The following is a 26,705-nucleotide window of genomic DNA, read 5'->3' as shown; positions in this document are numbered from 1 at the left end:
AGAGTACAAGTGTGTTTTTGCTTGATATTGTTCTCTTGTTAAATTTTGAATGGAGCAGTTCTATTTTGATAGAGCCATCATTCAAGATCTAACAATATCCATACTTGAAGTAGAAAAAGACTGAAATGTGGAAAGGCAGCGAGAATAGATGATATTTGACCAGAAATGCTCATGTCTGGAGATATAAAAGTCTTTACAGTGGCTACACTGCATAGTTCAAAAGGCCTGGACAGAGGGACGAATTTCGGATGATTTGAATAGAGCTCTCATAGTACCCATATATAAAAAGGGAAATAAAACTGAATGTGAGAATTACAGAGATATTTCTCTACTGAGTGTTATTCATTATCTATATGGATCACATTATGAAGTGGTATGAAACCTGATTTCAAAATTGGAGATGTTAATCTCAGCTCTTTGCTTCATGCGGATGAGGGTATACTTCTAAATAAATCCGCTACAAGTCTCCAAAATTCCCTGGCTAAATTGAATAACTGTTGTAATAGATATGGTAGGAAGGTCAGCAATAACAAGACAAAGACAATGAAAATAGGCTGATGCATTGAAAATATCAATTGCATTGTGAATGGAGAACCTATAGAACAAGGAAAACATTTCAGCTACTTACGCATGATTTTTAGTGAAGATGGTAAATTAAATATGGAAATAGAAAACAAAATCAACAAAGCTGGTATGGTAGGAAGACAATTGAATTAATTTATATGGAACAAGAGAGAAATTAGTCAACACACTAAATTAGCTGTATACAAGACAGTGTTCAAACCAATTTTAATTTATAGATCTGAGAGCTGTTTCAGAAGAAAAACACTTGACCAAAGACTAGAGACCAGAGATATGAGAATCCTGAGAAAGATTAGGGGCATGAACAGATGGCATCAATGTCAAATCATATTAAAAATGCAGATATTAGGAAAGAACTTGATATTGTCAGCATCTAGGAATGCATTAACAGAGCTAATCTCAGGTGGTATGGTCACTTAAACAGAATGGGAGAGGAAAGATTAGCAAAACAAGTGTCCCCTGCCAGGTTGGCAGGAATAAGACATATTGGAAGACCAAGATATAGATGGATTGATAAGGTAAAAAGTGCCTTAGAAGACAGAAATATAAGATCTGATAATGTTGGAGTCACGACAGGTAACAGACTGATTTGGAGGAAAATTGTAGATAGGAAGTTAGCATTGACGTAAATTTTTCATGTAGTACTATCATATCCTGTACACTCCTTGAGGGTACATGGTAGGAATAGGAATTTGATGATGAAAAACCTGAGTTTATGGGAGTAAAAACCCTCCACCTCTGTATGAGACTGGCTAACTCACCATTTGATTGAAAATACCTGATAAAGGCCTCGTGTAATAGATGGGACTTGAACCCGAAGGCTTGTCTATACCAACTGAGCTATGGCGGTTCCTTCAGTTGCTACACTACATAATTCACAGAGGGCCTGGTTAGAAAGTCAAATTTCCGATTATTTCTAAAGATTCATGCAAGCATTATTATTATTAGCATACTTGAAAAGAGGCTGAAAAAAGAATTGTGGAAGAGAAACTGGGAGAAGAAGGCAACACAGAAGTTGTTAATATCAGATTTTCAATTTATGACTATAAATTGAGTCGGAAAAGGCATACAAAAGGTGTCCAGAGAAAAGCTTTCTAAAACACTATAATTATATTGTGTTTTGGAAATCTACAAGGATGCAGATTATCTCCACTATTATTCATCACTGGTAATTAGTTTACGGAATTACCAACGCATATAAAGTATATTAATTAAAGGTAACTTTAATGAATAACTTCTATATTTCGGCAACGTCACATTGCCATCTTCAGGAACATAAAGATATGGTATGTGCACGCAGGCACTAACACAAAGCAAATGAGGAAGAAAGCAAGAAACTAATATTGTTCCTAAAGTCCTAATGGTGCCCTCTTGCGGGCTAATTTGGTAGTCTTGGCAGTTGGGCTGAAGTTCTCATAATGTAAGTCTCTCAAATTTGGGGTAGTTTCATGCACCCAAATTTGTTGAGGTTAGGAACGTTTTTTAGAGCTGCTGAAGATTCTTTGAATAATCTTTCATATTTAAACTTGCTGCGATGAATTATTTTTGTTTTCTTCCAACGAATTTTATGGTGGGTATCTAAGGCATGGTCTGCCAGCCCAAAGCGGCTGTACTGGTGAAACCGGATGTAGTCTTGGTGTTCTGAAATCCTGATATTTGTTGTTCTGCCTGTTTGGTCAAAGTAGGACAATTTGCAGCTGCAAGGGACCTGGTATACACCAGGTAGGTCTAGGCGAAGTGGTTGGTCTTTGGTAGAGCGGATAAGGGATGCCAACTTTTTATACGGTCTGTAACAGGAAGTAAGGTCATATTTTTTGAGGATATTGGTTATTTTCTCAGAGGTGCCCTGGATGTAGGGGATGGTGATAGACTTGGTGTAATCTTTATTGTGGAGGTGGGGGGGGGGGGGTTGTTGTTTACTGGTTTTAGTATATTTTGGATTTTTTTGGGGGTTATAGCCATTGGCTAAGAAAGTGTTGAGGATGTGGTTTAGTTCAGTAGTTAGGGCCTTGTCATCTGAGCAGATTAATTTTGCCCTGTTATATAGTGTTTTTATAACCCCATATTGTTGTGAGGGGGTTTACTTAAAACCTTTTAGTTAAAACCTTATAACTCTAGACCCCCCCCCCCCCCGATTATATGGGCTTCTTCCTAGACACTTTAATCACTGGCCAGCTTGATGGATCTTTGGTTTTCTCTGTTCACAGAAAACCCACCCATATTAGCAGATACATTCACCAGCAGTCCCCCCCCCCACAACAATATGGGGTTATAAAAACACTATATAACAGGGCAAAATTAATCTGCTCAGATGACAAGGCCCTAACTACTGAACTAAACCACATCCTCAACACTTTCTTAGCCAATGGCTATAACCCCAAAAAAATCCAAAATATACTAAAACCAGTAAACAACAACCCCCCCCCCCACCTCCACAATAAAGATTACACCAAGTCTATCACCATCCCCTACATCCAGGGCACCTCTGAGAAAATAACCAATATCCTCAAAAAATATGACCTTACTTCCTGTTACAGACCACATAAGAAGTTGGCATCCCTTATCCGCTCTACCAAAGACCAACCACTTCCCCTAGACCTACCTGGTGTATACCAGGTCCCTTGCAGCTGCAAATTGTCCTACTTTGGCCAAACAGGCAGAACAACAAATATCAGGATTTCAGAACACCAAGACTACATCCGGTTTCACCAGTACAGCCGCTCTGGGCTGGCAGACTATGCCTTAGATACCCACCATAAAATTCGTTGGAAGAAAACAAAAATAATTCATCGCAGCAAGTTTAAATACGAAAGATTATTCAAAGAATCTTCAGCAGCTCTAAAAAACGTTCCTAACCTCAACAAATTTGGGTGCATGAAACTACCCCAAATTTGGGAGACTTACATTATGAGAACTTCAGCCCAACTGCCAAGACAAATTAGCCCGCAAGAGGGAACCATTAGGACTTTAGGAACAATATTAGTTTCTTGCTTTCTTCTTCATTTGCTTTGTGTTAGTGCCTGCGTGCACATACCATATCTTTATGTTCCTGAAGATGGCAATGTGACGTTGCCGAAATATAGAAGTTATTCATTAAAGTTACCTTTAATTAATATACTTTATATGCGTTGTTAATTCCGTAAACTAATTACCAGTTATGTCTGACCAACATATAAGCCTTGCCACTAGAACTCTTATTCATCATCAATATGAATTGCATTATGAAATAAAGTGATATTAAACCTCATATTAGAATTAGAGATATGAAACTTAGCTCTTTGCTTTATGCAGATCATGTACTCCTAAACACATCCAGTACAAGTCTTCAGGATTCTCTAACTAAACTGAATAACAAAATGCAATTTGGCATGAAAAATCAGCAATAAAAAGATCAAATTTATGAATATAGGCAGGAACATAAAGAACTTCAACTGCATTCTTGATGAGAACCTACAGAAGTAAAATATTTTAGTTGATCAGGTGCAGTTTTTAGTGAAGATTGCAAATGAAATCTAGAAATAGACAACAGAATAAGCAAAGCTACTATGGTGGAAACCAACTGAATTTTTTTATATGAATAAACAGAAATTAGCCAAAACCCTGAACTAGCAGCATATAATATAGTATTCAAACCAGTTTTAAGTTATGGATGTGAGAGTTGGGTTAAAAACAAAGAATTGTTCAAAGACTAGAGACCATATGACAGTTCTGAGAAAAATTATAGGAGTAAACAGATAGCATGAAGAAAGAACTTGACATTCATAATAATGCTTTATAGTATAAACAACATCAGAGTATTTATTTATAGTATAAATCAGCATCAGAGTACAATTATAACTGTAACAGGCACACTATGTAATTAGTGTGCCTATTACAGTTATTGGTGCCCTCTATGGATCGGATAACCATAAAGTTAATTTAGGCTATGAGGTCTTAAAATTATAGTCTCCCAGATCTTTGGTAAATGCAATCATGCATGTTGAAGTTGGGAGAGCTTCATAGCTGATGAAATTGATTCTAAAAATGGTCTTTCAGATCTATAACAACTTCTATAATGGTGGGAAAAACTTGTGTCGACCAAAATTGGTAGACACAAGGAGAGTTAAGAGCATGGTCTTGAACACCCCAGAGTGTATAAAGTTTCTCGTGCCTGCAGTTTGGCCTACTTTGGAGAGACTGGTATATCAGTTAACATCTGCTTTGTAGAACACAAAAATGACATCAGCTATCAACTGTATGAAAAATCAGGATTGGGAGATCATGCTCTTGACACTCTTTCATGTAGGACCAGATAGAGGAAAAGATCTTTATTATATAGAATTTGTTACAGGTCCCTGACAAACTCAACAAGTATGGTTGTATTAATGTATCAGAATTGCAGAAGAAAGGTCAGCAAAACTGATGTTTGATGCCAAGTTGGCAGGAAAAAGAACCAATGGATTCAGTCAGAAATGTTAGATACGACAATATTGGAGTCCTGACAACTATTATTTTTCAGGAAATAACATATACTAAAGTATTCATTATAATAACTTTAATTAATATTTTCCTATATTTCAGCAACGTTACATTACCATCATCAGGGATCAAGGATATATGCATACGCAGGCACTAACGATGGGCAAATGAGGCTAAAGAAAGGCAACCAAAGTTGGGGCAAGAGTCTTAAATGGCACCTCCCAAATTTGGGGAAGTCTCATGCACCCAAATTATTTGAGGTTTGGAAAGTTTCTCAGGGCTGAGACAGATTTGAGGAATAGCCTCTCATATTTGTATTTGCTGCAATGTAACAGTGTGGTCATCTTCCAGTGTATCCAAAATGGCTGTAATGGTGGAACTCCTTCATTCATTCATACATTCATTGGACATCCACAGATGCTGTATTGTCACTCCGATGTGCAGTGATGTGCCACACCATGTAGTCCTGTTGTATGCTTTTCTGGAGGCTTCAACTCTGAAGATCAGTCACTCCACACACACATCCATCCATCTCATTGACAGTTTACCCCTTCCTCTTTTTCAAGAAACTTTACCTTCTATTACTGTTCTGAGAAGGCCTCCTTCCATCCTTTCAATGTATCCAAAATATTTTAACTTTTCTTCTGTCAATATCCTGAAGTTCCACTGATCTTTTCTAACACCCATTCACTTGTATGCCTTTCAGTTTATGATATCCTCAATAGCCTTCTGTAAAGCCACAACTCAAAAGCAGCTATTTTTTTCTTATCTGACTTCTTTAGGTCCCAAGTCTCACATCCATAAGTTACTGTTGGAAAAACAACTGTAATCCAAAATCCTCAACGTTTTTCCCATGGAGATAGATCCATTCTTCCAGATTTTAGACAAATCTCTGAGTGTTGTTTTAGCCATTCCTAATCTTCTTCTGACATCTTCTGAACAGTAATTCTTCATATTAATAATGGATCCCAGGTACTCATACTTGCTGACTTCCTCAATTCTTTCTCCATTAAGGTAGTAGCCATTTCTCCATTTGGATGTAGCCAGACAGGGTTTATATGGTTCAGAGTTTAAAGGCTTTTGCTTCAAAGGTCACCATGAAGAATTTGGCCAGGGGTGGAGAACACAGGGTTGTCCTCTATCTGTTTGTAGAATTTTCCTTGCCAAATGAAACAGTCTGAGTTTATGGTGAACTGAAAGCGGGCCAAGATATTGGGAGAAAATATAACTTGGATGAGGTCTGGAGTATCTTTGAGTGGGACATTAGTGAATAAAGAGAAGACATCAAAATTGATCATTTGGTCAGTGTGTTGGAGTGTGAAGTTTTCTATATTGGCTTTAAAGTGGACTGAGTTTTTTTTTTATGTATGAAGGTGTGTCAATGCCATCCACGATGGGACATGATGGCACATTTTGTTTATGGATTTTTGGCAGACCATCCAGGATGGTCTACAAAACAGTTACACGTTTTTAGTTTGTTTGTGACTTCCACAAGCCAAAAGGTGAACTTTTTAAGGAGCATATGGAGTGTTCTGATCAGTGTATTGGTAGGATCATAGTCTATAAAGAAGGTAGGAAGAGTGATCTCTACCTACTGTCGAAATAAGGAGGCAAGCTTACCTGTGTAATATACTTGGTTTAACACCACAGTGACATTTCCCTTATCCGGTCTGGTAATTAATATTCTGATGTTGTTTTTAATTCTTTGCTGAGCTTCAAATTCTTTTCATGAGAGTTTGCTTTTTTTGGTGTTTAGCATGATTAAGTTCACTAGCTACATCCAATCTATGTTGGCAATGTGGCTGGGAAGGCTGAAAATACCTTCTTTTTCATTCTTCTGGAATTTTTTTTACGTGCTAGCGTGTAGTTGTGGCCATATGTGAATAAACTAATTGCTTCTGGCTTCAAGGAGAAGGATGATAATTTTACCACTGTGTTAAAAGGTAATTGAGGCTTGAAAGCTGAGTTTTCTTTATACTTCTTGATATGCAAACATCTTATTTTTTGGAATTCTTTGTCTGCTGAAATGTTTGACATGTAAGAAAGGATTGTCCAAAGGTTGACATTCAGCATAGTGGCAAACTCCTCTTCTAATGCACAGATAGCTTCATTAGTGTTGGCAGGAGAAAGCAAATGGTGGCAATCTGTTCCTGTAAAAGATCAAAGCTAGTACACCTGTAAATACGGGGAAACCTTTGGTGTAGTAAACTGGGATTCCAATTTCACACAATTCGGGATAATGTCATTATCCTGGCAGCGTTTTAAGCTTTACCACACACATTCCTTAGACCAACCAGGTGTCTACCTTCCCATGAAGTTGCAAACTGTCCTACTATGGCCTACAGTCACGGCAGAATTTATGAAGTACTATATCCAGTTCCACCATTATACCCATTCAGAACATGCTGACCATGCTTTGAACACCCACCACAGGATATGCTGGAAGAAGGCAGATCTATTAAACTGCAGGAAATACAAATATGAGAGGCTGTTCCGTGAGTTCACCTCAGCCCTGAGAAACTTTCCAAAACCTCAACTAATTTGGACACACAAGACTGTCCCAAATTTGGTTGCCTTTCTTCAGCCTCATTTGACACCAGTGTTAGTGCCTGCATGCACATATCATTGATTTTGTGATCCCTGATGATGACAACATAACGGTGCCGAAATACAGGAGAGAGTTGATTAAAGTTATTATAATTAATATTTTATTATGTGTTGTGATTAATAACTATTAAAAATAATAGTTATGATCCAATGTATAAGCCTTGTACCAGAATTGCTGAAAAGTTCCTAATGTCGGAGGTTTACGAGGGTGGTCTGAAAAGTTCTTGGTCTCGATCATAGATAGCAAACATATCGGGACAATTTTTTTTTTTTTCCTAAGTTGGTACATCTGTCATAAGCATGTTTGTTTTATACAGCTGTCTGAAGCAAAAGTGTTGCCTGCATCCCTTGAAATGGATAAAATTGAGTATTGTGCGGTTATAAAATTCTTTGTAAAAGATGGTTTAACGGAAAAAGAATTTCATTCGAAGTTCATAAAAGTTTATGGGCTGCCCCATTTCTTAATCAACAATTAAGAAATGGGCTGCTGAGTTCAAACATGGCCGTAACAGCCTTGAAGGTGATCCACATGAAGGACGTCCAAAAAGTGTAGCAACACCAGAAATCATTGATCAAGTGCACAATATGATATTGGATGACCAGTGAGTCAAAGTGTGTGAAATTGCTGAGACTATAGGTATTTCAAAAGAATGTGTAGGTTATATTTTGCATGAAGAATCGCAAATGAAAAAGCTTTGTGCAAGATGGGTGCATGCTTGCTCACAGCATATCAAAAACGCACTCGCATGAAAATCTCTGAACAGTGCTTGGGGCATTTTAACAAGAACTGATAACATAAAACTGATTATGTGCGTCGATTTCTTACCATGGATGAGACTTGGATTCACTATTGCACACCAGAATCGAAACAGCATTCAAAACAGTGAACAGAAGCTGGCTGTTCAGTGCCAGAGAAGACAAATTCAGTTCCATCAGCAGGAAAGGGCATGGCATCGGTGTTTTGGGATGCTAAAGGCATTCTGTTTGAAAAGGGTAAAACAATAACCAGGGAATATTCTGATCTTTTAACTAAACTAGACAAAAAAATCCATGAGAAAAGACCTGGTTTGCAGAAGAAAAAAATCCCCCTTCATCAGGACAATGCACCTGCCCACAAAGGTGTTTTGGCAATGGGAAAATTAAGGGATCTACACTATGAATTGTTGGAACATCCACCCTAATCCCCAGATTTGGCTTCCTCTGACTTCTACCTCTTCCCAAAACTAAAACTCTTCCTCAATGATCAGCGTGTATCTTTGAATCAAGAGGGTGATTGCAGCTGTAGAGGGGTATTTTGTAGATCTTACTCAGAACTACTACAGGGACGGGATAATGGTGCTGGAGCATCGCTAGAATAAATGTATTAGTCTTAAGGGAGATTATGTTGAAAATTAAAAATAATTTTGAAATTATAAATTTGTTTTTTCAGTGTTAGGCAGAGAACTTTTCAGACCACTCTCGTAATGGAATATTTAGAGCACTAGTGTCATAAATATTCCATTAAAACTTCAACATGATGTCCTCCTAGCACTTAAGCCTTAACGCATGCATCCTGACAGACTAGTTTGGAGAAAAATTGTTGACAGAAGGTTAATAATATCATCAGCAAATTCCGGTCTTATATACCCTAAAGGGATGTACAGGATATGATAGTACTACATGAAAAATTTACATCATTACTAACTTCCTATCCATAATTTTCCTCCAAATCAGTCTGTTACTTATCAAGACTCCAATATTACCAGATCTTATATTTCTATCGTCTAAGGCACTTTGTACCGTATCAATCCACCTATATCTTGGTCTTCCTCTGGGTCGTTTTGCTGCCAACCTGGCAGAGAACACTTGTTTTGCTAATCTTTCCTCGCTCATTCTGTTTAAGTGACCATACCACCTGAGATTAGCTCTGCTAATGCATTCCTGGATGCTGACAATGTCAAGTTCTTTCCTAATATCCTCATTTTTAATATGATATTGCCATTGATGCCATCTGTTTACGCCTCTAATCTTTCTCAGAACTCTCATATCTGCGGTCTCTAGTCTTTGGTCAAGTGTTTTACTTCTGACCCAGCTCTCAGATCCATAAGTTAAAACTGGTTTGAACACTGTCTTGTATACAGCTAATTTAGTGTTCCGACTAATTTCTCTCTTATTCCATATGAATTCATTCAATTGACTTCCCACCATACCAGCTTGGCTGATTCTGTTGTCCATTTCCATATTTAATTTACCATCTCCGCTAAAAATCGTGCCTAAGTAGCTGAAATGTTTTACTTGTTCCACAGGTTCTCCATTCACAACACAGTTGACATTTTCAATGATTCTGCCTATTTTCATTGTCTTTTTAATGCTGACCTTCATACCATATCTATTACAACAGTTATTCAATTTAGTCAGAGAATCTTGCAGACTTGTAGCGGATTTATTTAGAAGTATAACATCGTCCACATAAAGCAAAGAGCTGACATTAACATCTCCAATATTGATATCATGTTTAATACAACTTTCCTTCATAATGTGATCCATATAGATAATGAATAACAGAGGGGATAATGTACATCCTTGTCTCACACCAGATTTAACATTAAACCATCTTCCTATACTTCCTTCAATTCTAACTGCTGACTTACAACTCAAATACAGACTAAGTATTGCTTGATATAATGCCCCATTGACACCATATAACTGTAGCGTATTGAATAGCTTCTCTCTTGGCACCTTGTCATATGCCTTTTCCAGATCGACAAAACTTAAATACAGATCTTTGTTATATTCCCATGATTTCTCCACTATTTGTCGTAAAGTGAAGATCTGATCCTGACAGCCTCTATTTGACCTGAATCTAGTTTGTTCTTCAACAAGCTTTTCTTCCACAATTCTTCTCAACCGTTTTTCAAGTATACTTGCATATATCTTACCAGGAACACTCAGTTCGGAAATACCTCTGTAATTCTCACATTCAGTTTTCATTCCATTTTTATATATGGTACTATGAGAGCTCTACTCCAATCATCAGGAATTTGCCCCCCTGCCCAGGCCTTCTGAACTATGCAGTGCAGCCACTACAAGACTTTATACCACCATACTTCAGCATTTCTGGTCGAATATCATCTACTCCTGCTGCCTTTCCACATTTCAAGCCTTTGATGGCTTTTTCTACTTCAAGTATGGATATGTATTCCTGACTGCATGCCTGGTCAATGTTTTTTTTATCACTGTGCTGTCATCACTGCTTGTTTCATTTAGCAAATTTTCAAAGTAATTACTCCATACTTCAAGGATATCTTTTTTCTCCTGTTTTCATGTCACCTTTATCATCTCTAACTCCTTTTACAGTGCTCTTTCCTCCATTCCTAAGCTTCTTCAACAACCTCCAGAATATTTTGCCACCTTCTTGATATTTATTTTCTATGTTCTTGCCAAAGTCTTCCCATGACTTTTGTTTAGCTAGTTTTTGTCTCTGTATTCTCTAAGAGCACAAGCTGACTTATTTGCCAGGAACATTTGATATGCTTTCTTCTTTTCCTTCACTGCCTCTTTAACTTCCTGTGTCCAACATGGAGTTCTAATTTTTCTATCCTTGCAGACAACTTCACCACATGCCTCTCTAGCTGAATCAATCAGGGTTTTCTTCAAGGCTTGCCACTGAATCTCCAAGGTTTGGTTCCTGTTATCAAACTCTTTGAGGTTAATAAAAGGTTAGTAATAAGATAAACTTAATCATGTGGTGCTGTCATAGGCTGTCTGAACACCCCCTTGTGAGTACATATCAGGAAAGTGAAGATGATGACAATTGTCTTGGGCATTTAAATCACCTACCAAGTAAAGAATGACTTTCACAAACATCCATCTATTTGAAGTGCTACAGAAAAATTCACATAATATGTAGGTTTAAATTGGAGATGATCAACTCAGCAGGGCCAGGCTGGCTAGTAAACACAAACACATGTACTATAAAGTGCAGTAGGGAATATGAAAAAATGAGAAAACTGCTGTTACCAAAATCAGTGTATTTGTCTCTTCTTTACCTATAGTGGAAGAGAATCGGGTTGGGATTAAGTTTTATATATTTTAAAATATATTACAAAATCAAACATTTCCTATATTATAAAAAATTGCTACCTCATATTTCCTAACACCAAACATAAATAAAAATATAAATTATGCACATAAAATATAGCTATTAACTTACAACTAACTGCATCTTCTCTGGAAGCATGAATGTGTAAATACAGAGAACGGCAACTGAAAAAATAAAAAAAATGAACTACATACTATCTCAAGTAATATCTTCACACATTTAGAAGACAAAATAAAAATAAATGAGACTTCCAATAATAAAACATAGCAGATGTTGCTATATATAACTTTATTTGAAACATCCTTAAGGTATCACTCGTGATACCAACAAAATACAGGAAACTGCTGTTACCTGATAAGATTATATTATATCTTGATCTTACCTGATAAGGTTATATCTTAAGCTTCAGCATTAATCAGATCAATTTTTAAAAATAAGTGGTTAGATGGATAAACCAACTACATGAAATTTATGTCATTGAACGTGTCAAATATACATGGTTTATTCAAAAAGTAGCTGTCTCCTCCTTTCCTTCTTACATGCAGTTCGGGTGGTGCATATGATGGGCATGCTTTTCACTCTCTAATTATTCACCTAGGGAGCCAGCACCTCCCCATTCAACAGTACTAAACTGATTTCTGAGGCCAGCCACCAGATACAGGATTGAACCTATTGGTAACACTTCAGGAGGCTTCTTGATTAGCTGGCAAATAATCTTGCTGCTTAATCTACCAGATGTTCATAGAGGGGGAGGGGGATCAGTATACTATTGAGGTCTCTTAGTTTGAGATATGGGTCCCCCTATGTAGGAATCATGTCCTTAAGTCCTTCACTCATACTGCATGTCTCTAAATCTATAAATTTTCCCAATAATTTGTCATGAAAAACAAAATTACAGCATTTACTGCAGTCAAAAAAATCTCCCCTAAACACCAATAAAAAAAAATGTCAAAAAATATACCCCAACAAAACTCCATACTACAAAGAAAAAATTTACACTGACTGAACAATATCAGGATTCTCAGTACTTACACAGATTATATGCATAACTGTTTACACACATAAAACCAAACTCAATCTGTTATTCATCACTGAATAACATGTGACATCCTCGATGACTACAGTTAACCTAAACTTTCCAGAATATATTATGCATGATTCCTTCCACAACAAGGGTTAAGAGTAATGCACTTTTGTCAGGTCTGATATCCTGTGCCAAAGGTTATCAAGACCTGAATTTCAATTATATGATTTGCTCAAACTGTGCATCATTCTGCTGAATTCATTTGCAATTATGACAACTATACTGATTTTTGATTAACTATCTCTGAAAGTCATTCACATACAGCCTAATCACACAAATAGTAAGATAATTTTTCTTGGAGATTTCAATATCCACTATTCTGATTGGATAGTGGGTATTGAAATCCTTCTCTAACTTCAGAGAACCCGAATTGTTTACTATCAATAATGATCTAACAAAAATTGTTAACATATCTATCAGAATTGCAGATAATCCTCATCATTCTCCTAATACCACGGGCCTTTTCTTAACCAACTCTCCCTCCAAATACACTACTAACACTGGCTCTCCTATTGGCAAAATCTGACCATAACAGTGTCCACATTTCTTTTTCTACAAATATCAGCCTATCATTCTGGAGGTCAGTTGAAATGACCTCCAGAATTTCTATAACTCCTTTCCATGGTTTGATTAGTACTTCCACTTTCCTGTTCCAAGGGATTTAATTAATGACATTATTCTTGCTGGGATGAGTGCCATTATTGCCCATTTCAAATCTTCCACTCCTTATCCAAGCCTTAGTTTTCCAACATATGTACCAAAGCCGTCCAAACTAAAAATGCAGCATGTACCTCAACTTAAGTAAAAAAATTCAGCTTACAGTACAGCCCATAACAAATGAACATCAGATTTAAAGCAGACTTTGCAAGGGCCAAATGCACTATCATATTTACTCAAATATAACTCGCCCTTGGATATATATCTTGCATCCCCGATTTTATTTTATGAAAAAAGAAATTAAAACGTTTCGCATATACCTTGCACATGAAAAAAGTTTAAAACTTTAAGAAATAGATAGTGAATGTTGTTATGGCAGTTTCAGATTTTTGGAATTCATTTGAAGAGAATCAGCATTTCAACTCAACAGTCACTGGCTTGCCTTTACTTGAGTCGCATGATCTTTTGTTAATACTGCACCAATCATATGCATAGAGATAGAAGCAACCAGTAGAGGAAATGTGGGAATGGAGCGGTGAATGATGTGAGGTTTAGGTTCTACATGGAGTGGATGGCAACCGGCAGCTACAACCCGACTGTGGCAGGGAAGATTAAGAGACCATCATTAGAACTGTTGTGCAACTGGATTTTGAGGGCTTGGGATATGATTTTGCCAGAAATAATTGCCAAGAGTTTTTTAAAAACTGGCATCTCTAATGCCCTGGATGGAAGCAAAGATGACACTATTTGGGTAGATAACTGTTTGTTTTAATTTAATTACAGAAGCATTGTCGCTAAAGATTCAAATATATAATGTGATGAAGGTGAGTGGCCAAGTGCATAAATAACATTGATAATTAAAATTTAAATGCATTAATTTCATAAATAATGCGAGCAATTATAAATTATAATGAATACTGAGGATTTAATTATAAACAGTGATTTAGTTTTTTCCTGAAAAACTTTATTTTCTAAAAATCCCTGCATATATTTCACATCATGATTTTTTAAGTGTGAGTTATATTCAAGTAAATATGGTAATCTGTCTCTTTTTCAAATGGAAGTCAAACTTTCTGGTCTCTTACTAGGGCTATTTGGCAAAACTTTTATCCCACTATGTTTCTACCCCTTTCTTTTTTCTCTCTCTCTCTCATACTGATGGAACAATGGTAACATCTGCTAAAGATAAGGTAGATCTCTTGGAATCAGTCTTCTCCTCCAATGCTTAGAGGACCATGGAAAATCTTCCCCACTAATCTACATACCTGATTACTAAATAACTTAAGGAATTCACAACGTATACTGGAATAGAAATTTAAATAAACTTTAATATATACATCCTATATTTCGGCAATGTCACGTTGCCATCTTCATGGGAACATAAGATTAAGACACATGCACGCAGGCACTACAAAAAGCAAATGAGGCAGAAGAGAGAAAACTAATGTTGTTCCTAAAGTCCTGATGGTGAAAGATGTACGTCGCCCAAATTTGGGGCAGTCTCATGCATCGGAATTTGTTGAGGTTTGGCATGTTTCTTAGGGCTGAGGCCGATTCTATGAATAGTCTTTCAAATTTAAACTTGCTGTGATGTATTATTGTGGCTTTCTTCCACTGTATTCTGTGTCGTGTATCCAGAGCATGGTCTGCAAGCCCAGAGTGGCTGTACTGGTGAAACCGGATGTAGTCTTTGTGTTCCAAAATTTTGATATTCGCTGTCCTGCCTGTTTAGCCAAAGTAGGACAGCTTACAACTACAGGGGACCTGGCATATACAAGGTAGGTCTAGGGGAAGTGGTTGGTCTTTAGTGAAGCAGATAAGGGATGCCAATTTTCCATATGGTCTGTAACAAGAGGTCAGGTCATGTTTTTTTATGATTTTGGTAATTTTTTCTGAGATGCCCCAGATGTAGGGAATGGTAATGGATTTAGAGTAATCTTTATTGTGAGGGGGGGGGGTTTACTGGTTTTAGTATTTTCTGGGGGGTTGTAGCCATTGGCTGAGAAAGTGTTAAGGATGTGATTTAGTTCAGTGGTTAGGGCATTGTCATTTAAACTTTAATATATACCCAGGTAAGCTTAATGCTTTATTATTAGATTGGGCTACTTACCTCCCTATTGAATACAATCCCACCAACTCACAAATTAGAAAACTCCATAGGCTCCTTAAGAAGGTCACTTCTTGGCCTGTGGAATTACTAACAAATTAAAACCTTTTAACTCTAGACCCCCCCCCTACCCCATATATATGGGCTCCCAAAAATACAAACAAAATGTGTCATTACGTCCCATAGTGAATGGCATCGATTCCCCCATGTACAAATTAGCCAAACACTTAGCCAAAGTGCTCACACACTATACTGGCAACACACCATCACACATGAAAAACTCAGCCCATTTCAAAGCCAGTGTAGAAAACCTTACATACTGACATAATGGTCAGTTTTGATGTCTCCTCCTTATTCACAAATGTCCTACTCAAGGAAGCCTTAGAGCTCATCCGAGCCAAATTTCCTCTTAGCATCACAGCCCTATTTCAGTTCACAATGAACTCAGGCTATTTCATTTGGCAGGGAAAATTCTACAAACAGATAGAGGGGACAGCCATGGGTTCACCATCCTTTCCACCCTTGGCCAACTTCTTTATGGAGACTTTTGAAGAGAAAGTCTTAAACTCTGCCACACAAAAACCTACTATATAGCTTCGCTGCATTGATGATGTGTTCGCTATCTGGCCACATGACCCTGATACACTCCTCTCCTTCTTAACACACTTAAACAACCAACACTGCAGAATCAAGTTCAACCTGGAAAAAGAGGAAAACAACAGCCACCCTTTCCTAGACACACTAGTCACCTGCCAGCCTGATGGAACCTTGGTTTTCTCAGTTTATAGAAAACCCACCCATACAGGCAGATACATTCACCAACAATCCCCCCCCCCTCACAACAATATGGAGTTATTAAGACACTATACAAGAGGGCTAAACTAATCTGTTCAAATGACAATGCCCTAACCACTGAACTAAATCACATCCTTAATGCTTTCTCAGCCAATGGCTACAACCCCCCCCCTACAATAAAGATTACCCTAAATCCATCACCATTCCCTACATCTGGGGCACCTCGGAAAAAATTATCAAAATCATAAAAAAAACATGACCTCACCTCTTGTTACAGACCATATAGAAAATTGGCATCCCTTATCCGCTTCACTAAAGACCAACCACTTCCCCTAGACCTACCTTGTGTATGCCAGGTCCCTTGCAGTTGTAAGCTGTCCTACTTTGGCTAAACAGGCAGGACAGCGAATATCAGAATTTCGGAACACAAAGACTACATCTGATTTCACCAGTACAGCCACTCTGGCTGTACTGGTGAAAACAGATACTGGAATAATTTATATTCCAGTATACGTTGTGAATTCCTTAAGTTATTTAGTAATCATGTGCAACCAACATATAAGCCTTTCTACGTATACTTTTTTTTTCCAACGTATACTGGAATAATTTATATTCCAGTATACGTTGTGAATTCCTTAAGGTATTTAGTAATCATGTGCAACCAATGTATAAGCCTTTCTACGAGAATAATCTATATACCATCAGTATGTCTCCTCTGATTTGTCATCAGAAAATACTAATATTAGAAATTAGAAAATGCTAATACCTACCCTGTATAATTTTTAAAAGTGCTGGCATCGATCCAAAATCATGAAGGTGGGCTTTCATCCAATCTTTTTGGGAACTAAAAGCCAGCCATTAAACTATCATCCCAATTCCCTCATGACACTGCTGTTCTCTAAGTGATAGAGAAGAAAATAATCAACAACCAGCTTAGAGACTCATCAGTTAATCTGTGATTGTCATTATGGATTTCATCATTCTTGTTCTATAGCAGACATTGTTGCTAACTTCACCCACTTCTGAACATGGACCATGAAAATACCATGAGAATCTCGCATGTTCAATTTGGATATTTTCAATGCATCTGATTGAACCTGGCATTGCAACCTTCTTTCCAAGCTGCCATCTTGGGATTTCTCTTCTGCCCTTTGTGAAGGGATTACCAGCTTTCTCTCTGGCCATATCCTGGGTGTCATGATTAATGATTCCCTCTCATCTGATTTTACATATGCGCCACTGTCCTGGGGCTCCGTGCGTTTGCATTTGCTATCTGCTCTAGGTGAAACGAGAAAATCAGAACATGCTAATCTGAAAGTTTTCTAAATATGAAAATATTCTAAGCCAAGCTATGGACACATAATGCTGACTTTCTGAAAGTTCTAAAAATGTTATACACTGGAAATTAATTCTATAGCAAACAACAAGTACAGTTTAATTATCAAGTAGTTTACAATATTTAAATGAAACTTACTCTGGTGAAGCTTCCTTTTCCTCGGATGTCATGAAACGACCCCTGGTTGATATGGCTGCACCACTATACTTGCATATCTACAGTGTAGAACTAGCAATGGTTATTTCTCATAAATGTATTTAGAAAAAAAAAAGTAATAATTTAACATGGGCATTAAAAAATTGTTTGGTCATTTTAAAAGAGTAGCCTTTCAAATTCTCCATGCTTTTCCTACAATGTGGATAAACACAGTTTTTGTTTTTGGTTTTTAATGACTCCCACCCATAAAAGGTTGTAGACCTATAGAATGATGGTTTAAGTTTTCTATGGGTAATTTTCTTTCATCCTTTTTGTTAATTTCACAAATCTCACCGGCTTCTCTTCTATGTTTTTGAAGGAATCCTCCCCCCCCCCCCAGATTTGGTAAATTAACAAAAGATTAATTTATAAATAAAGTGAATTAATAAACATAACAGTCTGTATTTGAGAATCAGTTTCTGTCTTTCTCATCTTTTGTTCATAACAATTTGATCTCACTAACCTATGGTCCCTACCTGTATCGTGGCTATCTGCTATATCTGTATCATAATATATTTTCTGTTAGTTAAAATATAACTTATTTCATTAACCTCTCCATTTGCACTTCTTCATGTCCATTTCCAATTTTTCCCTTCCCCTGTTATGCAGAGCCCTCTGCTTTCAGAAAATTCTAGTTATCTTTCTCCTTTATTCCTCTGGAGCAGTCTACATTTTTCGATATGTATCACTTTTGGGGAGGCCTTCGTCCTGGAAATTGACCTTCTGATCATGCCTTCTGAATTATGTGGTGCAACCACTGTAAAACTTTAATACTTCCATATTTCAGGATTTCTATCCACATTTCAGGTTTTTGATGGCTTTCTACCTCATGTATTGACACACACACACACACTCATTGCATTCCACTGGCATATTTTTTATCATTGTTCTATCAATTCTTGTTTTATACAGCAAGCTTTCAAATTAATTACTCCAGACATCCAGAATAACTATCTTCAGTTTTATATCCTCTCTAATTCCTTTACAAATCTATCCTATCCTCTATCCTACATTTCTGAACTTTTTTCAATAGCCATCATAACATTTTGCCACCTTCTATTGACTAAAAAAGTGTTGCAAAAGATTCTAAGTTCAGTTTCAAAGGTTTCATTTGAACAAATGACACAGCCCTTGAAACTGAGCTCTGGTGCTTTTGCAACTTTTTAACCAATTGCTATAACCTCTATCTCCCCTCCCTCCTACAACCAACAAACACGATCACAGCAAAACTATTACCATCCTGTATGTTAAAGTATGCCTACTACATCAGAAAAGGTAGCTAAGTTCTCTGCAAATATCCCCGTGTCACTTTCAAACTACTCATACAGTTAACTATCTTCATTCATTCTTCTAAAGATCAATTTCGTGCTCTTGCATATACTGAAGTGTATAAAGTTGCCTATGCCTGCGGTTTATGCCCACTTTGGATACACTGTCCAAAGTAGGCTTAATTAATTACTCAGTGATCATTTGTTTAGCAAGTCAAAATTGGCAGACCATGCTCTGGATACTCCTTCATACAGAATTAGATGGAGGAATCAGTATTACATAGAAGTTATTATAGGTCTGAGAGACTCATTTTAGAAATGACATTGGCTATGAAGTACTCCTCCAACCTTGATATGTATGGTTGCATTCATTTGCAATGATTTTGGAACACAGTTATTCTGAGACTAGATAGTCAGATTTCTCCATATTAACTTTATGATTATCTGCCCCACAGAGGACACCATGTAAGGATATTAGTTGTTCCTCCTCTGCCCCAGTTACAATCTGAATTGTTTCTATGATGATTTAGTCGAGTGCCATGTGCTTGTCAGTTACAATTTGTGCTCTGAAGATGCCGGGCAAAAAAAAAAAGGTGAAATATTAGCAAATTCAATAAATTATTTTTTCCTCTCTTGGTATTGTTTATACCATAAAGTGCTATTATGAATAATCAACAACACTTAAGCCTTTCTATACATATAGAAATTTGGACAATATACTATAATTTAAGATTTACATAGCTTTGGTCATTATATTACCCACCAATCAAATTAATACAAAACAGGAAATAATATAAAAAAAAAGAAAGTTTAACACATACTAATATGAATTAACATATATGGACTCGAAAAACATACTCCGTTTTATTTAGTTTAGGACCTTTCGGTTAAACAGAGAAATATATTAATTATTATTTCAATTTATAATTATCACAAAACTACCTAAAAGACAGCAAAATGAATCCCGATTCTTTTTCTTTCAAATTCTTCATTTCTTTGCATATGTAATGTCAAGGAATGTACAGGATACTATAACCATCCCTCACAAGTTTCATTACTATTTTCTTCCAAATCAGTCTACTAGTTAGATTCTCCAACACTCTCAGTGCTTAAATTTACCATGCAATGAACAGCATTAGTTTATTAAACTAAGGGGATAATAAATCCCGTATTATTTTACAGCCGGGTACGAAACTCTGAGATCGAAATCTAAGAGTTTCATGCCAAAGAACTACTGGCGAGTCCAAGCGTAAGTCATCACTTGGGTAGTATAACACTATGGCAACTCGTGTCAAAGGTGGAGCAAGCTCCATCAGTATCTTTAATATTTTCTCGTATTGTAAAACGCAGCTCCTAGGAGATGTATTACTGTTTTACATTATGAGGAGAGGTCACTACCCAAACCGGTTTCGACCTTTATTGAGGTCTCATCAGTGAGTAGGTAGCTGTAAAACACTATAATGTAAAACGCAGCTCCTAGGAGCTAAGTTTTACATTATGAGAAAATATTAAGGATAGTGACAGAGCCTGCTCCACCTTTGGCATGAGTTGCCATAGTGTTGTACTACCCAAGTGATGACTTATGCTTGGACTGGCTGATAGTTCTTTGGCATGAAACTCTTAGATTTTGATCTCCAAGTTTCGTACCCGGCTGTAAAATAATATGGGATTTATTATCCCCTTAACTTAAATCACCGTAAAAATAGCCTCTTGGCTCTTTATAGCATTAGTTTATATTATGGTAGATCGGTTGCTAGTGATGAACAAATGCATCATCAAATAGAGATGTGGACACGAAAACAATAATCATAATGGGAGACTTTAATTATCCAAATATTGATTGGGTAGCAGTAAAATCTCATGAAAAGAATAAAACTGAATTTATTAGCTGTTGCAAGACAACTTCCTCGATTGGGACTGATGGGATATCAGCATGGGTGCTAAAACAGTGTTCAGCTGAACTGGCTATTCCATTGACCAGGCTATATAATTTGAGTCTCAGAACATGGTAGATTCTGCAGGAATGGAAAGAATTATGGAAATCCCATTGCAGAAACCGATGTATCCAACTATCAACCAATCAGTGTCTCAGGAATGGTGAAGATTTTAGAAAAATTGGTTAGTGCTTGCATTCAGAAATGGGTGAATTGACGGGTAAATCTCTACTTTGCGATGAACAGCATGGGTTTACTAAGAGAAGGTTATGTTTTAGCAACTTACTCGCATTCGATAATAATGTTACCATTGAACTAGGGGAATTTATACACCATGATACTTTTGGATTTTGCTAAGGCTTTTGACAGAATACGGCTTGGAAGACTGCTGCATAAACTGAAGAATATGGGTTTGGATTATAAAATATTAGCATGGTTAAGAGGATGGCTGACTGATAGATATCGAAAAGTGGTATACTGGGAATGTTAGTCTGCAAAATTTAAGGCAGCCAGTATTGTTCTACAAGGATCAGTAATTGGTTTACTGTTATTCTATCCATCCATTATTCACTTTGGGAAGGATTTGACAGGTGACATACAGCTATTTTCTGATGATAAAAAGATAGGTAATCAGGAATGCTGCTGATATGCAGTACTTGAGAATGATTTGAATAGGCTGGAATTGTAGGCATGGAAAAATGGATGTCAGTAAATGTAAAGTCATGCACTTTGGCATGATTATGCTAAAAGAAACTGATGAGGCTAGGGATCTTGGAGTGTTAGTAGATAGCAAGTTGAAGTTCAGGTCCATGTAGCAAGGATTGCAAATACAACTCAAAAGATAATTGCAATACTGAAATTTAATACTGAAATGAACTTTAACATGCAAAGATAAGGATGTCATTTTGTCTCTTTACAAGGTCTTGATAAGACTTCACTTGGACTATTGTGTTCAAGTCTGGTCTCCTGATTTCTGTTGCGATTCTGATACAGCAAAGAGAGTACAAAGGAGAGTGTTAAAAATGATATCAGGATTGTGGAATACTGATTATGAAGACAGATTGAGAATTGGTAGACTGCAGACACTAGCAAACAGAAGAAAGAGGGTGATACATACAAACTTCTGAAAGGGTCAACAGGATTTCAGTTGTTAAAATTTTTCATTTTATGGAGAATGGGGAAAAAGCCAAGGGATCTTGGCCTTTTCCCCATTCTCTTCCTACCTTGGAAGCTGAGAATGAATTCTGCTAAGAAGGGGGTGAGGGCTAGATTTTTTTCTCATAGGGTGGTGCGTGATTGGAATGGATTGCCATTGGATGTGATATGCGCAAGCAGTGTGAATGAATTCAAGAATAAGTATGATGGCTGGTGCATGTAATATGTGGCCTCCCTCGATGAGTCCCCGACTCCCTGGAGGTCTCTCTTAATAATAACAATGGTATTTGATTCATTCACACACAAGGTCACGTAAGACTTGTAACACAACCATGTGTGGGCAAACTTTACAAAAGGAAGGTCATGTTTGAGTAACTTGCTTCCATTTTATATTAATATTATATTTGAGTTAGACAAGAGGAATGGATACACCACAATATTTTTGGACTTTGCTAAAGTTTTTCACAGGATAAGATGGAGGATACAAGACTGGATTATAAACTATTAACTCAGATAAAGGAATGGCTGAGTGACAAATCTGCAAAATTTAAGGTGACCAGTGATGCACCTCAAGGATCAGGTTTGGTTTGGTTTATGGTTTATTTGGCACAAAAACTACAAAGGTCGCACTGTGCCATACTAAGGTTACAACTATACATAAGCAGTTAAGGAAAATTGTAAACAATATGCCTGTACAATAGTTAGGTTCCACAAAGCAGCACCTACATATCAACAAAATTGCTGCAGAGGTCATAGCAACACACGAGGTTCAAGTAGTACAGAAATTGTCATCTATACAAGTTAATAAACAAAATGCGTGTACAAGACAAGGAATGCAGTATCTACATATAGTTAAAATTATAACAAATGTTTTTACAGCCATACATAAATAGGCAAAAAAAAAGGAATTATTATACAAAAAATAAAACTTGGCGATGTGGTATCTACATATAAACAAAATTACAAGAAGGTTACACAAATATACAAGGTGTCCAACAGCAATACATAATTAATCAAAAAATAAATTAGTAAATAATATGTATGCACAAAAGTTAAGCTAAGCAATGCAGTATCTACATATAAACAAAATTTTTGCAGCATTTAAGGCAGTATATAAATAGACGACAACACAAGTTAATAAACAAAATGCATGTACAAAACCAAGCCAAGGAATGCAATATCTACATATAGATAAGCAGTGTGGTATTTACATATTAACAAAATTACAACAAGGTTACACAAATATACAAGATCAAAGGCTACAGAAATACATGATTGATCAGAAATTAAACTAATGAATAATATATACATTACTCAACTCCTGCACATATACATCACAAAATATTACATATTTTGTAATATATACGTACAAAGGTTAAGTCAGTGTTTCTCAACGTTTTTTGGATCATGCCCCACCTCAATGTCTCAAAGATTTTGATGCTCCCCCCCTCTAGCATAATAGTCAGCCAAGTTCTGAAAAAGTATAATATAAATATGTGCATGTACATTTTCTAATTGCTCCCCCAAAATATTCAAATTGCCCCTTGTGGGGCATACACCCCACATTGAGAAACACTGGGTTAAGTGAAGCAATACAGTATTTACATATAAACAAAATTACAGTCAAATGTGTTTGTATAAATTAATTCTTTGTAAAAATTAAAAACATCATGCAATCTACTTGAGTGTATTTGGTCACTTTCATTCCTCTCTCTCGTGCAAAGTGCTGGCACTCCACCAGAATATGACAAATAGTGAGATGTGTATTACATTTTTTACACATGGGAGGGTCATTAGCCCTCAGTAAATAAGAATGTTGTAAGATGACTGTGACCTATGTGGAGCCTAGTGAGAACAACTTCCTCTCTTCTCTTTATTCATTGACTAGAATGCCAATGCTTAATTTAGGTTTAATGTCATATAATTTGTTTGTTAATGCTTCCTGCCATTGAGCAATTAGCTTTGATCTTATAAACTGTCTGTAGTCAAACAGTACATGGAGAAAGTGTGAACTGATTTAGCAGCTGCATCTGCAGCCTCGTTTCCCTTAATTCCAATGTCGCTGGGAATCTAGCACAAATGAACATCAAAATTAAGGATTTTCATTTTGTGAAACAGGTGTAACACATCATAAAGTACTGGATGTGGATTATACATGGGAGAGGAGATAGCCTGTAAAGAGCTCAATGAGTGTATAAATTATACACTTTTGGTAGCAGTTTTCTTTTATATGAACAAGTGCAAGCTGAATGGCATGTAGATCTGCTATATAATTACTGCAATCAGGTGGGATCTGGTTGAAGATAGGTAGACAGATGATGGAATATGAGATTTCTGTAGCTGACAAAGTGAGAGGTTGCAGGATGGCATGCAAACCTGCCATGGAGGGATGCTGTAATGTTTAGTGTAGGCAATGTTGTCAACATTTATACCAAAAGCTTGCACAGTCTCTTCAACACGCATACCAAAAGGACAAATGGCAGTTTGAAGTGTGTGGTATTGAGCTTCCCAGAGAAAAGAGACTAGTCCATGTAGAATGATCTAGGAGAGACTATCTTTAGGGCATAATTAAGAGACAACTGTTTCCGTCGAAGTGACAGATCTGGTTCATTTGCCTCAACATAAAGACTCTGAGTGGGTGATGTGCAAAAGGCACCAGTAGCTATCCGTATACCCTGATGATGGATGGAATCCAACCATCGCAGGTCACTCTGTCTTGCAGAACCATAGACTTGAGACCCACAATCCAACTTTGAACGTATAAGTGCAAGATAAAACAATAAAGATGGAGCAATGAAGCTCGATCAGCACCCCACTCGGTAGAGGACAGAGTGCGAAGAAGGTTCAATGCTCTCTTGCACTTTTCTCTTAGTTGACAAATATGAGCTAGAAATGTAAGTTTTCTGTCAAAGATGAGTCCCAAGAACTTGGCCTCTGTAGCCACTGGAATAATAGTGCATCGCATTCTTAATTCAGAATCTGGGTGAAGAGTGCTTCTTCGACAGAAGTGTACACAGACACTTTTTCTGTTTGAAACCTAAACCCATTACTAAAAGCCCACAGAGAAACATGATCAATTGCTTGCTGAAGTTTTTCAATTACCCTCATGTTACAAGAGTGGCAGTAAATTGCAAAGTCATCAACATATAGAGATTGTCTACAGTGGAAGGAAACTGTTCAGTGATTGAATTAATTTTAACAGCAAAAAGTGTCACACTTAAGACAGAGCCTTTGGGAACACCCTGTTCTTGATGATATGGTCAAGATAGCGTATTTCCCACTTGGAAAATTCGCCTGGACAGAAAATTTTTAATAAATACAGGAAGGTGTCCTTTGAAACCCAGGTTATAGAGGTCTTTTAATATGCCATATCGCCAGGCTATGTCATATGCTTTGTCCATGTAAAAAAAAAAACTGAAACAAGGTGTTCTTGCTTCAGAAATGCATCTTTTATACAAGTTCCTAAACGAACCAAATGGTCTAAAGTTGAATGATATAAGAAGGAAGCTACATTGTGTATTGGAGAGAAGATTGTTTGTTGCTTTTTAAATACCAGAGAAATCTGGCATTAACCATTTTCTCTAGTATCTTACAAAGACAGCTGGTCAGAGGAATGGGTCGATAATTATTTACTTGTGTTGGATCTTTTCCTGGTTTTGGGATAGCAATGAAAATTGACTATGCCAAGAATTTAGAAAATCTTCCTCTGCAAATATTCTATTGTATAATAAGAGGAGATCCATAGAAGATGATGGTAGATGTTTTATCATCTCATAATGGATATCATCAGGCCCTACTGCACTAGGATGAGATAGGAGGAGAGCTCTTTTCAGTTCCTCCTTAACAAATGGCTGATTGTATGGCACAGGAACACCGGTAGAAAATTTTGGCCTTTGTGTCTCTTGCTATTCTTTCAGAATTAAAAATTCAAGAGGATATGAAGCTGTTGCTGAGATTCTGGCAAAATTTTCTCCCAGAGTGTCTGCAATGGCTTTGGGATCAGCAATAACACTTCCATTATGGTCTAAGGTAGACAAACAATGTGTTCTATATCTGCCTTTCATTTTCCAGATTTTATCCCATACAATTTTTGGACTGATCATTTGATTAATTGATGCAGTAAATTGGATCCATGATTGTTCTTGACTCTGACACCTCACATAGCATGCTTTGGCTCGAACATGCTTGAAAGCTATAAGGTTTGATGTGGTGGGATATCTACGAAATATACCCCATGTTGTTGATCTTTTTTTTGGCTGTCTGACATTCTGAGTTCCACCAAGGCTTTGGATAGAGTGGAAACTGAGATGATGTTTTTCGGGATGGAGGTTGTTGCTGCCTGGACAATGCAACATACTTAACTGCTTCATTGATAGGTGTTTGACTGATGTTATCAGCATTAAATTTTGCAAGATTAGAAAAAGTGTTCCAGTCAGCCTGCATTTT

At 36.9% G+C, this 26,705-nt stretch overlaps 1 protein-coding gene across 3 annotated transcripts in view; it reads right to left on the bottom strand.

Moving 5' to 3' along the window:
* The window catches only part of LOC150100638 (uncharacterized), a 296,632-nt gene that overhangs the window by 220,394 nt on the left and 49,533 nt on the right, over window positions 1–26,705 (bottom strand). For all 3 annotated transcript variants that reach the window (XR_016549179.1, XM_090401968.1, XM_090401969.1), the window contains exons 4-5: window positions 17,846–17,922; window positions 11,840–11,892 (exon numbers count right to left, since the gene is read on the bottom strand). Coding sequence is in view for 2 of the 3 variants with exons in the window: in XM_090401968.1 (XP_090258094.1) it covers window positions 11,840–11,892; window positions 17,846–17,922 (130 nt within the window). In the remaining variant the exon portion in view is untranslated. The remainder of the gene's footprint in view (window positions 1–11,839; window positions 11,893–17,845; window positions 17,923–26,705) is intronic.

This window comes from Typopeltis vanoorti, chromosome 12, assembly GCF_054136105.1.
Source record: "Typopeltis vanoorti isolate ZY-2024b chromosome 12, IOZ_Tvanoo_1.0, whole genome shotgun sequence".
Lineage (NCBI taxonomy): Eukaryota > Metazoa > Arthropoda > Arachnida > Uropygi > Thelyphonidae > Typopeltis > Typopeltis vanoorti.
The sequence above is the reverse complement of the archived record's forward strand: the minus strand, read 5'-3'. Positions and strand labels throughout refer to the sequence as shown.